We start from the raw sequence: 18,403 nt of genomic DNA on the forward strand, positions 1-18,403 counted from the left end.
ATTGCAAATGTCACTCCGCTATTTAAGAAGGGGGCAAGGAAGCAAAAAGGAAATTATAGACCTGTTAGCTTGACATCGGTGGTTGGGAAGTTGTTGGAGTCGATTGTCAAGAATGAGGTTACGGAGTACCTGGAGGCATATGACAAGATAGGCAGAACTCAGCATGGTTTCCTTAAAGGAAAATCCTGCCTGACAAACCTAATACAATTTTTTGAGGAAATTACAAGTAGGCTAGACAAGGGAGATGCAGTGGATGTTGTACATTTGGATTTTCAGAGGCCTTTGACAAGGTGCCACACATGAAGCTGCTTAACAAGATAAGAGCCCATGGAATTACGGGAAAGTTACATAGTGGATAGGGCGTTGGCTGATTGGCAGGAAACAGAGAGTGGGAATTAAGGGATCCTATTCTGAATTGGCTGCTGGTTACCAGTGGTGTTCCACAGGGGACCGTGTTGGGGCCGCTTCTTTTTACGTTGTACATCAACGATTTGGATTATGAAATAGATGGCTTTGTGGCTACGTTTGCTGATGATACAAAGATAGGTGGAGGGGCCAGTAATGCTGAGGAAACAGAGTCTGCAGAGAGACTTGGATAGATTGGAAGAATGGACAAAGAAGTGGCAAATGAAATACAATGTTGGAAAGTGTATGGTTATGCACTTTGGCAGAAGAAATAAATGGGCAGACTATTATTTAAATGGGGAGAGAATTCAAAGTTCTGAGATGCAACGGGACTTGGGAGTCCTCATGCAGGATACCCTTAAGGTTAACCTCTAGGTTGAGTTGGTGGTGAAGAAGGCGAATGCAATGTCGGCATTCATTTCTAGAGGAATAGAGTATAGGAGCAGGGATGTGATGTTGAGGCTCCATAAGGCGCTGGTAAGACCTCACTTGGAGTACTGTGGGCAGTTTTGGTCTCCTTATTTAAGAAAGGATGTGCTGACATTGGGAGGGTACAGAGAATATTCACTGGAATGATTCCAGGAATGAGAGGGTTAATGTATGAGGAACGTTTGTCCGCTCTTGGACTGTATTCCTTGGAGTTTAGAAGAATGAGGGGGGACCTCATAGAAACATTTCGAATGTTGAAAGGCATGGACAGAGTGGATGTGGCAAAGTTGTTTCCAATGATGGGGGACTCTAGTATGAGAGGGCATGACTTAAGGATTGAAGGGCGCCCATTCAGAACGGAGATGCGAAGAAATTTTTTTAGCCAGAGGGTGGTAGATTTATGGAATTTGTTGCCACGGGCAGCAGTGGAGGCCAAGTCATTGGGTGTATTTAAGGCAGAGATTGATAGGTATCTGAGTAGCCAGGGCATCAAAGGTTATGGTGAGAAGGTGGGGGAGTGGGACTAAATTGGAGAATGGATCAGCTCATGATAAAATGGTGGAGCAGACTCGATGGGCCGAATTCCCGACTTCTGCTCCTTTGTCTTATGGTCTTATGGTGTTCTCTTGTACTACTTGTACTCTTCAAGTCATTTGTTCCTACCTGTCTATATCTGCTATGCATCTCCTTTTTTCCTTTCAGAGCATCAATATCTCTCGAAAACCAAGGTTCCTGAAATGTATTGTCCTTGCCTTTTATTCTACAGGCATGTACAAGCTTTGTACTCTCAAAACTTCACTCTTGAAGGCCTCCCACTTTCCAAGTACAGCTTTGTCCTAAAATAACTGGGCCCAATCCACACTTGCCAGATCCTTTCTGATATCATCAAAATTGGCTTTTCTCCAATTTAGAATCTCAATTTGAGGACTAGATCTATCCTTTTGCATAATTATCCTGAAATTTATGGCATTATGATGAATAGAGCTAAGTGTTCTCCAATACAAACTTCTATCACCTATCTTATCTCAGCCCCTGATAGGAGATCTAGTATCACACTCTCTGTTGTTGGGACCTCTATGTACTGATTAAAGAAACTTTTCTGAACACATTTGACAAACTTTCCCTTCCAGCATTCTCACAGTATGTGAATACCAGTCAACATTTGGAAAATTAAAATCACCGTCTATCACAATCTTAAGTTTCTTGCAACAGCCTGTGATCTCTCTATAGGTTTGCTCCTCCAAGTCCTGCGGACTGTTGGGTGGTGTATAATATAGTCTCATTAAAGTGGTCATTATCTTTATTATTCCTCAGTTATACCCGTAAAGCCTCACTAGAAGAGCTCTCCAGTCTGTCCTGACAGAGCATTGCCGTGACATTTTTCCTAAGTAGGAACACCACCCCTCCCCCTTTAATCCCTCCTGCCCTATCAGGTCTAAAACGATGGAAGCCTGGAAGATTGAGCTGTCAGTCCTGCCCCTCCTGCAAACAAGTCTTGCTAATGGCTACAATGTCATAATTCCATGCCTGAGCTCATCTACCTTTCCTATATTCTTTGCATTGAAATATACGCAGCTCAAAACATTAATCCCACCATGCTTGTCCTTTTGATTCCTGACTTTGTATGGAGGCTAACAACATATTTCTTCACAACCACTCCACTATCTGTTCTGTTGCTTTGGTTCCCATCCCCCTGCAACTCTAGATTAACCCACTCCCCATCCCCGTGCAGCACCAGCAAACCTTACAGCTAGGATATTAGTACCTCCCAAATTGAAATGAAAAACATCCCTTCAGTACAGGTTCAACCTTCCCTGGAAGTGAGCCCAATGATCAAAAAATATGAAGCCCTCCCTCTGCACCAACTCCTTACCCATGTTTTAAACTGTATGATCTTCCTACTTCTGGCCCCTTCCGCACATGGTCTGAACAGCAATCCTGAGATCACAGCCCTGGAAATCCTATCCTTTATATAGCACTTAACTCCCTGAACTCACTTTGTAGAACCTCACCACCCATCCTACCCATGTCATTGGTACCAACATGGGCCATGACCTCTGGCTGTTCACCCTTCCACTTAAGAATGCCATGGACTCAATCAAAAATGTCCCTTATCCTGGCACCCAGAAGGTAATAAACCATCTGGGAACATCATTCTCGTCCACAAAAGCTCCTTTTTCTTCCCTTAACCTACAAATCCTCTATCATTACAGCTCGCTTCTTCTTCCCCCTCTTCCCTTCTGAGCCACAGAGCCAGATTCAGTAACAGAGACCTGACTCATGTGGCTTTCTTCTGCTAGGTCATTCGTCCCAATAGTATCCAAAATACTATACCTGTTGTTGAGGGAAACAACAAAAGAGGTACTATGCATTGGCTGTCTATCCCTTTCTCCCTACTGACAGTCACCAGTTACCTGTGTCCTGCACCCAAGTATAACTACATCCCTTTATCTCCTGTCAATCAACCTCTCGGACTCCCCAATGATCTGGAGTTTATCAATTTCTTAACACAGTCTGTTAGAAGCTGCAGCTGGATGCACTTGTTGCAGGTGTAGTTATCAGGGACACAGGACACCTCCCTGACTTCCTACATCCCACAGGAGGAGGATTCCAGAATCCTGTCTGGTATCCCCACTGCTCTAAATGTGCAAGGAGAAAGAAGTAAAGACTAGATAATGAAGAAAAAAAAATTACCTTTAGCTTTCACCTCTCCTAAGCCTCGATGAGCTGAAGTTCAGCTCCTCACTCTAACAAAGGCCCACTCACGTAATGACCGCTCTGCGTAAACCTAACTTCGTTTATTGGTCCTTGCCAAGTGCTTAATTATGCCAATCCAAAGTCTCCTCAGGAACTGTGGCATGCAAAATTGTCCCTGCTCACTTCTTTTAAACTTGCTCTCTGTTCACCCAATCTGGTATCTCTTCGGGACAGTGGCATGCAAAAAGTGCCGACTGCCGCTACATGCTTCTGTTAAACTCTCTCTCCCTTTCCTCAACCAGTTGTCAAATTCAGTGATGCATTAGCACAAAATCAGTGGGTGGATTTGAAACTGTGAGGTTAATATTGTTCATGATCATTTAGTAGTAAATGGCACATCCACTTTGAGGAAAGTTGCACAAATACATTTATATATCAAAAATGTCTCCCTGATTTATACTACTGCAATATTAGCTTTATAACAATAGTATTCCTGATAAGAATGGAACTCCCATAACTGTATCAAATTGTCCTGCATTTGCATATTTTATTGACATGATCATGTCTCAGTGAATTGTCTTGTCATTACAATTTTTAAAAAATGTGACAATTGCTATGTTAATCAACTTCTCTGTTATTGAAAATAAACTGGTGAGGAAACTTATTCTTACAGAAATTGTTACTGGAAACACAAAGATATAAAATTAAGACTTTTCTCTGATTTTCCCTTCAATTATAGTTTCATATTCTGCCCTTTATCTTAATCCAATCTTTTTGCTGTTTATTTCTCAAGTCCTCAATCCAATCAGTCAAAGCAATTTACAATTATTGCTTTTTTTTCTTTTCCCCTCACCATACAGCATTGGCATCCCTTCAAACACACAATATAGATTGAGACTGAAACATGCTCAATCTTTAACTGTTGCAGGCCTCACTACAACAAGGTCTGTGCCATATATAAATTATTGTACAGTTGTATGCCAAATGCTCTAATTTCTACAGAGGCACATTTGACAGTATCCTGACTGATTGTGTTATGGCATTTTCTATACAAGAGGCTGCAAAGAGTAGTAGTCACAGCTTGTTTCATCACAAGCACAGCTCTCCTCTCTATTGACCAAGATGGTAGAGTTGTTCTGCCTCAAGAAGTGGCATGTATCATTAAGCAATCCAACCATCTGGGTCACACCCTCTTCTTTCTGCTACCATTTGGCAAGAGGTACAGATACTTGAAGTCCCTCACCACCAGATTCAGGAACAGCTGTTTTCAAAAAACCATCAGCTTCTTGAACCAACCTACAAAAGCCAAATTATTCCTCAGCAATGGAATACTTTGGACCATTTCTAGCACTATATTCCTGTGATGTTGCAGCAAGCAAATTTTTCGTTGCACTTGTTCCTTACTGTACTGCACATGACAATAAACTTGATTTGACTATTTAACTGTTATACTTTTGCCACAAAGATATAGACATTTCTGCCATTATCTTTCTTTCCTTTGGAATTTTTAAGAATAAGGGGCAACATTATTGAAACATGATTTTGAAGAGTTGTGACAGAATAGGTGTAGAGGTGCTTCTATTGGTGGGAGAATCTCAAGTGAGGGAACATTGTTACAAAATTAGGGCGGTCTTTTAAAGGTGTGGTACATTGGAAGTACTTCTCACAGAGGGTAGAGAATCTCTGGATTTCTCTACCATGGAGGGCTGTAGAAGCTAGATCATTGGTAGTATTTAAAAAGGAAGCTGATAAATTTTTGGATTATCAATGAACTGAGGACTTCAGAGAAATGTTGCAGAAGGGGAGAATGAGGCAGATTGGCAAAGAATTTTAGAACAGGGCTGAAAAGATAAGTGATCCAATTCTGCTCTAATTTTCTTGGGTTCTTATGTTCAGAAATATATTAGGAAGCTCATTTGATATTTTTTTGGTTTACCATCATTTTATAGAGGCCAAGTAAGTTGGTGACTATTAGGAAAAAGTTGACAAGTCTTTCACATTTTACTCTTTCTATGTCAGTTGAAATCAGAGTGCTGGACTGAGTTAGTTCCAATGACAATTCTACAACCAGGTTATGTTGACACCTGCCATCATTACTTCCCTGTTCAGCAGCAGAAGCGATGGACTCATATCCGGCTTAACATGTACCCAGGTAACCATTCAAAGGCTTTCTAACTGAATAACACAGTAGTGGAGTAATCCAGTGTTCCCTAGAATATCAAAGCTGAAATGAGAATGCAAGTAAAATCAGAAAAGACCAAGTAGGTGATTCCAAATTTGTGTTTTTAAAGGATATAGTCTGAGGATGCACAAGAGATTTTGTCAGCGTCAGCTGCAATGCTATGCATCATGAGGCATTAGAGCTCATAACTAAAATTTAAATTCCTGTTCCAATGAATTGAATGTTTCTCAAGTTAACGAAAAACCATCTTTGATTTGAAATGTATCTCTCAAAACCGTACTTCTCAAGTCTTCAAAATTCAGGGTAAATTTGTTATCAAAGTACATATATAGCACCATATACTACCTTGAAATTCATTTTCTTGTAGACATTCACAGTAGATACAAAGAAACACAATAGATTCAACTACACAATAACAAACAACCAATGTGCCAAAGACAACAAATTGTGCAAATACAAAAGAAAAAAAATAATAAATAAGTAATAAATAATATTGATAATGTGAGTTGTAGAGTCTTTGAAATGTGGAATTAGTTCAGTGTTGAGGTGAGTGAAGTTATCCACTCTGGTTCAGGAACCTGATGGTTGAAGGGTAATAACTGCTCCTGAACCTGGTGGTATGGGACCTAAGGCTCCTGTACCTCCTTCACAATGGCAGTAATGAGATGAGAGTGTGGCCTGGACGATGGGAGACCTTGATGATGGATACTGCTTTACTGTGACTGTGCTCTTTGTAGATGTGCTCAATGGTGAGAGGGCTTTTCTTGTGGTGACATAGTAAATTCCAACAGGGCTAACTAGAAACTAAATAGACAGGCAGAAAGCAGAAGCAAGAATCCCTGGTGTGGCTCCACAGGACTCTCAGTGATATCTAATTTCTTCCTCCTCCTTCTGCACAAAAAAAAGTCCCTTAGTACACAGCACGGCAATTCAACACATAATTATCCTTTAAAAGTGGATAGGTGTGACTCTAATCATGGATACCATTCCCCTAGAAATAGCGACTTGTATGAGCAGCTTTAAAACTGCTTTATATATTTTAATAGTCTCATCGTCCACTCTAACATCCAATCTACCATGAAACTTGCTTACAGAGTTCTTAAACGCAAACAACAGGAATTCTGCAGATGCTGGAAATTCAAGCAACACACATCAAAGTTGCTGGTGAACGCAGCAGGCCAGGCAGCATCTCTAGGAAGAGGTGCAGTCGACGTTTCAGGCCGAGACCCTTCGTCAGGACCTGAAACTTTGATGTGTGTTACAGAGGACTTATTCTATCTGCTGTAGGAGGCAGCAAGATTGACATGATGAGCTCACTGGACATTGTTTGCTGCCAGGCGGTTGACTAAACAGCTACATTATCATCCTGACTCTTCCATAAACCATGACACAGCACAACCATATATCAGTTATCTACTTCAATCTTGAATTAGAATTGCTCACTTGGTCTTAGCACCACAGCAGAAGGATGACTGTGGTGAAAGAACTAGGATAGCAGTTGCATACTATTGGCATTTCATATACAACTTTAGGCAGGCAACTGGCTGAGTACAGTGCAACTTAATGAGGGAGGATATTGAGCAACAGACTAAGGTCAGAGACATCTCAGAGACTTGACCATTCTGAAAAATAGGAAATACCAACTTTACTTATAGCGTGCCACTTGGAAAATTTGCTTACAGGTAGCAGGGCATGCTTTGTCGAATAGATTTGTCATGCAATAATTTTATTTGGTGATATTGGCAGCTTTGCAGTAAATCTAAGCAAACATCATGTAATACTATACTTTCTTTCTTTAGATGGCGGGATTGCACGGCTGAGGGTTTATGGCATAGGCCACAATGATTGGTCATCAATTTCACAGGGGCAAACAATAGATTTGGTTGCAATGACCAACGGAGGTGTATGCATGGGATTCAGCAATGCTCATTTTGGACTTCCTAACAACATTATAGGTAATATAGTTACAACACATTTCATTTCAAGGAATTTTATTAAAGGAGCAGGATGATTTACTTTATTCAGTTTAATGAAATGTTTATCTAAAGTTCTGAGATATATATTTAATATTCTTATTCTTCTTAGAAGAAATTTTCAGATAGAATAACTTTGAGTATCGAATCCCCAACTGCCCAACCCAACTTTACTCACATTATCATCAGTTTCATGTAGATGCTCTACTGTCTGGAAAATTAAACATAATAAGAGGCAGGGGGTGGAAGTTTGGAGCTACAGCCCTTAACATTGCAATTTTGTCACACAAAATAGGCACCTTACACTATATCTATTTATATTATTTAAAATGACTTGCTTAATTTTATGCAACTAATTACTAGTAGAATTAATCCTATCAACGATAGTAGCAATTAGTTCTATCAACAAAGCATTCATTTCATTAAAAGAACCAATATCCAGTGTCCATTATGTAAAGTTTCCAAAAATTCATTTTTGTACATGCAGCAATTTCTTTATTGTTTTGATAATAAGATGGACATATCCAGATATAATTAGGCAATAATGTGTATGACACAAATTAACAGCAGAATTTGCAGATGTAACATCATGTTACTTCGTAATTGGAGGCATACTTTTCATGTAATACTCTTCTTAAAGGCAAATTAAATAACCCTTTATCAAAAAGCAGGCTAGATAGCATCAGTAAAGGAAGAAACAGTATTAATATTTCAGGTAGTTAATCTTTCACATGAAGCCTTCTATAAATGGTCAGTGAACTTGGACATTAACTGTTTCTACAGCTGCTGCCTTACTGGTTTTTCAGCATGTTCTGTTTTTGTTTTAAGTAATCCTTCCTCTATTTTAAGTTTTATTTTTTTCAACTATTTTAATATTCCTAACATTTTAAGACTTATACTTGAAGGTATTGGAAGATCCAAAGTTATGTCTGATGGATGGGAAACTGCCCGGAGACTGGACCGACCAGCAATATTAAAGGTAGCAAACCAAAATTTTGCCAGTTGATAGTCTTCATAGCAGCCCATGACATTTTACACACATAGGTAATTTTCTGACCCATAGTTTCTAAATACATATCAATTGATTTGGATTTTTTATATTTTGTTTTCCAGGCAGATGACCAGGGTATTTTACAGGTACCTGGCTGTGAATGGGCCATTTTTAAGCTTGGGCATCCTGGCTTAATAACAGACATTGAGATTGACACAAACCATTTTAAAGGTATAATGAGAGGACAAAAATGAAATCCAGAAGATTCCCATGATTATATTGAAATCCATTTCATGCCTACTTAAGTTGCATCATATTTCCTAACCAACACACTTCTTTAAAACTGTAATGCCTATTTTGCATTTAAAGAAACTTTATATAATTATGTTCTCTCATTTCCAGTTTAATGAAAGATAGAATTATATTAATTGGACATCTGCCAAGATCTCAGAATGTCTTGAAGCAGTTTTACTGCCAGTAAATTGGTTTTGAATTGAAATTCTTGTTATGTAAGTAACTTGGCAACTGCTTGCTGATGACAATTTCCTAAAATCTGAAAAGGTTTTGATGGTTCAGTGGGTAAATATAGTTCAGCATCAGGTCTATTATCACTGACATATCTCAGTGAAAATTGTGCAGTTGCAGTATAGTATCATACATAAAATGTACTATAAATTAGTGAGAAATATATACAGTATATACACAAAGATTAAACAAATAGCGCAAAAATAGTGAGATAATATAGAAATCTGATGGCGGTGTGAAAGAAGCTGTTCCTAAAATGCTGAGAGTACATTTTCAGGCTCCTGTACCTTCTCTCTGATGGTATTAATGAGAAGAGGTCATGTTCTGGATAGCGAGAGTCCTTAATGACGGATGCTGCCTTTTTGAGACATCACTTTTTGAAGATGTACGAAGGCTAGTGCTCATGATGGAGCTGGCATCCCTCTGTAGCTTTTACCAATCCTGTGAAATGACCCCTCCATACCAGATGATGAAGCAACTAGTTGGAATGTTCTCCGTGGTACATCTGTAGAAATTTGCTAGAGTATTTGCTGACATACCCAATCTCCCCAAACTCCTAATAAACTATAGCTGCTACATGCCTTTATCCTGATTGCAGCAATATATTCGGTCCAGGATAGATTTTCAGAGATGTTGACACCCAGGAGCTTGAAACTGCTCACCCTTTCCACTGCTGTCCCATCAATGAAGTCTGATGTGTGCTCATTTGACTTTCTCTTCCAGAACTCCACAGTCAATTCCTTGGACTTACTGATGAGTGTAAGGTTGTTATTGTGCTACCACTTAGTCAGCCAGTCCTATGCATTGAGACACTGATCAGTCATGAATGGCAGACCAGGTTCAGGGGGCTAAATTTATTGGTTCTGTCCCAACATAACTGAATAATCTGTGTTAACCTGATTGAGAGATGCATGGTGGCCAGGGCACTGAAAGGATCCTGCTGACACCATGAAATTAATTTCATAGAGTCCTTTCGATTTACCTAAAAGGGTAGATGTGACCAGTTAGATATTTCATCCAAGCAAATCATCAGAAATACATAGGGAGCATTCAGAATTGAAACGAGCAGCCACTGGGAGATCCCGGCTGTTGAGGAGAACTGAGCAAAGGTGCTTGACAAAGTAGTCCCCCAATATGTTTATGGTCCCACTGATAGAGAGGAGCCATATTGGGAGGACTGGATGCAAGAAATAACACTTTCAGGTCACCATGTCACCTGGAAGGATTGTTTATGGCCCTGAATAGTAGTGAGAGAAAAGGTAACCACTAACTTCCGGTAACTACTCCCCTCTGGTTGCCTTGCTTCATGCCACGCCCCCCCCCCCAGTTTTCCCTCATTCTGGTGGCCCTCTCACTCCTTCACTTCCCCTTCTCATCCTCACAATGTACTCATCACCTCCCTCTAGTTCCCCACCTCCTTTCCTTTATTCCTTGTTCTCCTATCGGTTTCTTCCTCCCTCATCTTTCCTACCTATCACCTCCTAGTTTCTCACATCATTCCCTTTCATCCCTCTCCCCCCACCCACTGATCTTCCCCTCTTGCCTCGATTCACCTATTACCTGCCAGCATGTGCCCCTCCCCTAACCTTATATTCTAGCTTCTCCCACCACCTTCCCAGTGTTGATGAAGGGTTTTGGCCCGAAATGTCAGCTGTTCACTTCCCCCCATAGATGCTGCACCCAACCTGCTGGGCTGTCCACCATTTTGTGTGTGTTGCTCAAGATTTTTGGCACCTGCAGGATCTCTTGTGTTTCTGAATGGACCAGTTCCCTGACCTCCAATTCACCTTGGTAGAGTTGCATTTGTAACTCTACCAAATGTTACAATTTGAGGAGGATTTTATTCTTCCAACACCTCACCCCCACCACCCCCGCCAGTCCAGCTGGATGTTAAAGTTTATTCCAATATATTTCAACAGCTAACCTCAGATGAGTAGAATTGTTTTATTGGACATGAACGTGAATGGCATTGTTAAGCAAAAAGCTTTCTGTCACTAGGTAACTTTCCAGATAGTTGCCTAATTGAAGGGTGTGTCATCAGTCCAGAGAAGGAGAGAGAAAGCATCAAAGCAGAGTGGAAAAGCTGCACGAGCTTGAAATGGAAAATACTGCTGCCAATTACTAAGGTATGTGGTGTGAAGACCTTAATTAGTCGGCTTCAGAATGATGTGCATTTAAGACTATAGAGCTATATGGGAGCTCAAAATTAGTGATCATGGAGGAGTGAAGACTACATGAATTAGTATTTATTCATGATCAAAGGAGAACATTTCAGGGCTATTTGGAAGGAGTGGGATTTGAGTCTAACTTTTCAAAGAACTAAAGTAGGCACAATAGGCTGAACCATTTAAGTTCAAAGTTCAAAATAAAAACATGAGATTTTACTACCATGAGATTCATTTTCATGCAGGTACCTACAAAAGAATAGAACTTTTTGAAAAAAAATTACATAAACATAGATAGAAGACAAACTGTGAATAAGAATAATACTGACAACAGGAGTCTGTAAAGAGTCCTTGAAATTGGGTCTGTAGGTCACAGAATCAGCTCAGAGTAGTGGTGAATGAAGTTCTCCACGCTGGATCAGGAGCCTATTGGTTGTAGGGTAATTTGTGTTCCATTAATCAATGGCTACATGAACCATAGAGCCAGAGTGGGCTGATGACTAACGTATTGCAGACCTGCCCCTCTGCAGTGTAACTTGGAAGTTAGGAATAAGTTAACTGTATGATGCAGGTGTGTTCAAATGTACAAGCATTTGACATAAAAACATAAATAGGCCACTTGGACCTGCCATTCAATAAGTATGTGAGGAGCCAGAGAATGCAGGTGAGATCTTATCTAAATATTTCTCAGCTGACTTCACCAAGATAATAAGTTTGTGGATAATATGTGGATAATTTAGAGCAGGTTAGCATTGAGGATGTTTTAGATGATGTGAAATGCATAAAATTTGATAAACCCTCAGGGCCAGATGAGATAAATGCTAGTACGCTATGCGAAGTAAGGGAGGAGATAGGGGAAGAGAAGTTTAGATAAGTACATGGATGGAAGGGGTATGGAGTGCCATGGTCCCAGTGCAGGTCGATGGGAGTAGGCAGTTTAAAATGCTTCAGCATGGACTTAGTGGGCCCAAGGGCCTATTTCTGTGCTAGTACTCCATAGCTGGATTGCTGATGGAGCCTAGAGTGTGTTTTTTGGCCACATGTAAGGTGGTAGAAGCATGAAGGAGAGCTAATATTCCTTTATTTAAGCAGTATAGCTAGCATAAGCCAGGTAACTATAGGATTAGTGAGCTTTACATTTGAGGTAGGAAAATTATTGCAGAAATGTCTAAAGGATCAGATTTAGATACATTTTGAAAGGCAAGAGTTGACGAGGACCCTGTAAGGGCAAAATCCTGCCTCAGTAATTTGTTGAATTTTTTAGGCTAATTGCAATATAAATTGGCATAAAATGGAAGGATGCTTTACTGATTGGCTGCTGTGATCAGTGGTGTACTGCAGGGATCAGTGATAGGGCCCTTATCAAGAATCTATCTGAATGTACCTTGTTCAAAGATTGTTTCCATTGTATTTTGGGGTAGAATATTCGAAAGACTCAAAAACCATTTACGTAGAAGAAATCAGTGTGATACCTTAATTTGACAGCAATCCAGATTAGGCTACACCGGGATCTGAATGTTTCTCTGCTGCTGGGTTTACCATTAAATCAAAGGTGCTCTGTAAATTGCTGAACAAAGGAGCTTGTTGCACGTTGTGTATGGCCCCTTAATTTTGGGACTAGACCCCCATTTATGTGAATTTTAAAAATATTTAATTAATTATTTGTTTATTTTTAGTTTCCTGTATATTTTTATATTGTATATTAGGTGCAGAAGATTTTTACAAGGATGCTGATTGGATTAGAGGGGATATACTTGCAAATACAGAGAGGCTAGACAAACTTGGGTTGTTTTCTCTGGGACAGCAGAGACTGAGGTAGATATGATATAAGTTTATAAGATTATGAGAGGCATAGAGTGGATAGTTGGTATCCTTTTCCCAAGGTTTAAATGTCTAATACCAGAGGGCATGCATTTCAGATGAGAGGAGGTAAGTTCACAAAATGCTGGAGGAACTCAACAAGTCAGGCAACATTGACGGAGGGGAATAAGCAGTCGATGATTTGGGCTGACAGACCTCCTTCAGGCTCTCAGCCCAACTCATCAACTGCTTATTCCTCTCCATAGATGCTGCCTGACTTGCTGAGATCCTCCAGCAATTTTTGTGCGTTGCTCAAGATTTCCAGCATCTGCCGAATCTCTTTCGTAAGTTCAAAGGAGATGTGAGGGGCAAGATTTTTACAGAGGGAATAGTGAGTGCCTGGAATACATTCACAAAGGTGGTGGTGGAGGCAAATATAATAGACGTATTTAGCCTCTTAGTTAGGCATATGAATGTATAGAGAATGGAGTGATATAGACATTGTATTGGCAGAAGAGATTAGCTTAGTTGCATTTTGTTACTAATTTAATTAGTTCAGCACAACATTGTGGGCCAAAGGATTGTTTCTAGAGAAATAGGGCACTACAACAGAGTCCAGTGCTGTACTGTTCAATGTTCTAAATTTCTCTGCTCTGAACAGGAGCCACCATGGGGGATCTTGTTAAGTGCCTTACTAAACTCGATGGAGACAATGTCCACTGCCCTGCTTTTGTCAATCCTCAGTAGGAATGTTTTTGATGTCCCATTAATGGGCTAATTGTAAGGTTCAAAGTTCATTTACATATTACAAAAAGAGTAGAAATTCTTCAGAATCTTATCAAATTTTAACTGATTTACATATTGAGAATCCTTGACAGAGGTAACACATTATTGATTTATTTAAACTGTGTAAAATATATCTTTTTCAGGATAAGAATAGATTGTTTTTGCAGTTGTTTGTTCTGTTTGGAAGTTTCTGCTTGATGTAAGCACTTAAGGGCTTTCACAAATTTATGTCTTCCTCACGGCTGTAAAGCTGATTTGGTTAGTTGAGGTGGTTAATGATTAGTTTCATATAAGGAACAGGTTAATATTTAAATAAACATTCCTTCCCATAATTGTGGATGGGGGAGCTAGAAAAATATAAATTTACTTTGCTGGGGTCAGCAGTTTGGCTAATTCTATATCAGTATGAATAAGGAAGAATTCAGTTGCTTTGTTAAAATATAATCGCTAACTGCTCAATTCACATGACTTTAGCATTTGTTCCCCTTTGGCTATGCCCTTTCACTTTCCTTGAAGAGCAAGACTCAGCTCAGATGTGCCAGGGATTGTTAAAGTCTGCTTTTGATTAACAGCTCCTTTAACCATTACAGTTTCATGCCGACAGCACAGACTGAAAAACTCTATGGCAAACCACAGACCACAGGCCACTGTTCACTTTCTGGAGGCCAAGTTTTAACAACATCAGCTATAGTCAATTATTTAGTGTTCAGGTTTGCTATGTGAATTATTTCTGTTTTAAGTGGTAGGTCACTGCTCCTGGACTTTATTGCCGAAGAGAATTCTCTTTCATATGTACTGCCATCTCTGAGCTCAGTTTCTACTTCCTGAGATTGCCTCCAACTGTTTGTGAATCAATTTGCAGTCAGTCACCTATTACTATGTCTATACATTGTTTGTGGAGGAAGGTGTTTCATTGTCCTCCACAATCTGTGCCCTCTATTGATTAATTGGTATGTTATGATCCACTGAAAGATGATGGGGCAGAACAATGAACTTCCATATTGTCGCTGCTTGCCACTCATTCTGAGCATCTTCGTCTACTGCTTGTTTACTCCCAATGAATTTTAATGTCCGTTTCCTTACTTGTTGTTCTAAGATATTATTCTAATTTCTCAGGGACAAGAGAGACTGCAGATGCTGGAAAAAGCTAGAGGAACTCAGTAGGTTAGGCAGCATTTATGGAGAGTGCTCTGCTAGTTTCTACCTCCCACCCTTAGATCCACATAAACCTAATTACCCCAGGAAGCCCATTGTTTCTGCCTGTTGCCCTACAGCATGTGTGTCCACATACCTCGAGTCTATTTTGTCCCTCTTGGCTCAGTCCCTTCCTACCTCCATCTGGGATACTTTGGATGGTCTCCATTACTCCAATTTCTTTCAGTTTCCTGGCCCTGATTGCCTTATTTTCTTTAAGAACCTCCAGTCCCTATATAATTCCATTGCCCACCAGGAAGCTCTCTGTTTCTTTGTACATTATAGACCTATCTAGTCCCCCCCAACCTCCCTCCTCTATCTTCTGGAACTGTTTCTTGCCCTTGAATAATTTCTCTTTCAGCTCCTCCCTCTTTCTCCAAACCAAAGGAGTAGCCATGGGCACCTGCATGTCCCCCAGCTACTGTACATGGAATAGTCTATGTTCCAAGCCTACAATTATAATTTCTCACTTTTAATTCTCCCTGAAATGTGACTCAACATCATTAATTCCTTTGGTAAAGAAAGGTTAGCTTTATTTGTCACATGTACATCAAGACACACAGTGAAATGTGATGTTTGTGTCAATGACCAACACCATCCAAGAATATGCTGGGGGCAGCCTGCAAATGTCGCCATGGTTCTGGCCTACTTAGCATGCCCACAACTTACTAAACTTAACTGCACGTTTTTTTGGGAATATGTGGAGGGATGAGGGGAAACCGGAGCACCGTGAAGAAATCCACATTGTCACAGGGAGAAGGTGCAAGCTCCTTACAGAGGGTATTGGGAATTGAGCCCCGATCTTCTGATTGCCGATGATGTAAAGCATTATATTTATGTAAAATCAAAGCATTGCTATACAATTATTTCAATTAATGGGGCATTGTTAACAGTAAAATATTTTAACTAACCATTTTGGTTTATTGGTGTAAAATTTGTAAAGGATAATGATAAAATTAAAAGATAATGAGATAATGCAGGGATATAGGACCAAGTAGTGATTTCACTGACTGTGTGTGAAAGCACTTTCCACTTGCAGAGAGTGACACGGTGAAAGAAATTTTCCTGTTCTTCCTCATCTCCACAAAAGTGTTTAATCAGTTTCCCTTGGAAAGAATGTCCCTTCCTTTCATAATCCTTTCTCTTTCAATTTTAGCTGAAACCACACCAGCAGCATTTCTTCTCCATCAAAATGCAAGATGTCATAACTCATGTGAGGCTGACGATTAAACCAGATGGTGGGATTAGTAGGATGCGGCTAATGGGACACCCATGTTCCTTCCCTCGATGAATCTGTGAAGTTTCTCATAAATATTTTGTAAATTCTTCTCTTAGGTACCATTTCAGCTTTGTTAGACTATGATAGACTACAAACTTATCTTTATTGCAGAATGTCTTATGTCATTGACGCTAATAATGCTATGAAAAAAGTCTTCTCTCATAAATTGATCAATGACATTTACCCTCTACAAATATATGGACTGTGGAGGCACTGATGTTATATGCAGGCATTAGCAGACCTGATCTTGTGATTCTAAATATAAATCAAAGATCCAGATTCAGATGCATGTCTTGGTGTCAGCATTTTCCCTGCCTTGGCTGAATTCTTTGTAGGGTTTTAATTTTGAACTGTAATTTTTGGCTCAGTTTGTTTTAGGTGTTCGACAAAATGAGTCTCTTTTGGTCATTAGAAACTGAAATGTATCAGCTTGTAGTCTATATAAAGCATAACAAATTGAAAGTGCTAATAAACAATTTAGTCCTGCCAAAGGGTCTTGGCCTGAAACGTTGACTGTACTTTTTTCCATGGATGCCGCCTGATATAAGTTCCTCCTGAATTTTGTGTGTGTTGCTTGGATTTCCAGCATCTGCCGATTTTCTCTTGATTGTGCTATTAATAACCAAGCATACACATTTAAAGTCACATCAGCACTAATATTTATCTGAGTCCATCAGATCATCATGGGCCAACATATCTCACAGGTAAATGGTTTGGGTCGGATGTCTAGATGAGCACTTTGAAAATCCTATGCAGCAGTCCGAAAGCAAAATCTAGTAAAATGTAAATCTGCATGCTTCACACTTATTGACAATGTACAACTTTATTGATGAAGATAGTTTTAAAAAGCAATTTTTTTCTAATTTCATAGTGTTTGTACTTATTGGATAAAATAAAATCCAAAAATGCCTCTTGGTCACTTTATAACGAGGGAACCTCCACGAAGTCTTTGTATCAGGGAAGTTCCCTCATTGAAGTAAAACCAAGGGGTATCTATGCCATGTTGAACACCTCCTGCATCAAGAAGGACAAGTAAATGCAGCAGAATTTGCTGCTTAGTTGGGCTACACTGGCCCTGCCTCTAAATTTAATATTGAATGGGAATATTAAACCTTCTGCATAGAAATCAGATCCCCAAATGACTAGAATTCCACAGTGATTCCCACTTCTACTTGTTGGAAGATGTTGTGTCTGGGTGACCTTTCTTCCATCCATGGAGATATTGAGGAATACCTAAATGAGCTGTATTCATGATGGAAGTGAAAGATAGACTTGAGAGTTTTATTTAAAGCACAGGCCTCTCTTCACCGTTGTCATATTTAGCCTAGCATTGAGTTGAGCAGTCAGCAGTTTTTTGAGACAATTTCTCATGATTGAGTAACACAATTAGAATTACTGTAATGTATATAAAATATAAATTTGCCATGTTGTAGTATATAATTGCTATCAGTAATGTTACTATATGAACAAGCAATGTACCTGTAACAAAGTTACCTCTGTTATTTAATATGAGATGATAACGCCAATGGCTCTACTAAACTATCAGAGAAAATTACACAAGTGAGTTTGTGAAATAATAAACATTTCTAACCAACTTTAGTTTATTTCTTCCCTATAAGAGTATGTAACCATAATTTGTGGCGGAAATTTGTGTAGTAAAACTTCTTAGTTACTTGTGTTATTTTCCTCTTTAAATGCCAGCCCTGTACCATTGCAGGGGAGAGGAGTCAAATAAATATTTGAAAATTAGAAAAAAAGTAAAAATCTCAGTTCAGAGTCCATTGTGTTTTTACATTTATCTTAAATTAAAGATGTTTTACATATTATGTGAATGTTTTCTGGATTAATAAGATGGGATAAATCATCTCAGATGGGTGCTTTTTGACCTGGACATTGAACTGGGACTTTGACAGATAGGCATAATACTCCCATGCCACTGTTCTGAAGAAGTGCAGAGGCATTGTTGTTGTTAAAGCT

The 18,403-nt window shown here is 39.5% G+C and overlaps 1 protein-coding gene across 1 annotated transcript in view; it reads left to right on the forward strand.

The window, feature by feature from the left end:
- Window positions 1-18,186, forward strand: part of allc (allantoicase) — a 41,839-nt gene extending 23,653 nt beyond the window's left edge. Inside the window, exons 7-12 of the mRNA XM_072251186.1 lie at window positions 5,551-5,683; window positions 7,513-7,668; window positions 8,592-8,665; window positions 8,800-8,908; window positions 11,201-11,328; window positions 16,304-18,186. Coding sequence (XP_072107287.1) covers window positions 5,551-5,683; window positions 7,513-7,668; window positions 8,592-8,665; window positions 8,800-8,908; window positions 11,201-11,328; window positions 16,304-16,438 — 735 coding nt within the window. The 3' untranslated portion in view covers window positions 16,439-18,186. The remainder of the gene's footprint in view (window positions 1-5,550; window positions 5,684-7,512; window positions 7,669-8,591; window positions 8,666-8,799; window positions 8,909-11,200; window positions 11,329-16,303) is intronic.
- Window positions 18,187-18,403: the final 217 nt, after the last annotated feature.

This window comes from Mobula birostris, chromosome 2, assembly GCF_030028105.1.
Source record: "Mobula birostris isolate sMobBir1 chromosome 2, sMobBir1.hap1, whole genome shotgun sequence".
Classification (NCBI taxonomy): domain Eukaryota; kingdom Metazoa; phylum Chordata; class Chondrichthyes; order Myliobatiformes; family Myliobatidae; genus Mobula; species Mobula birostris.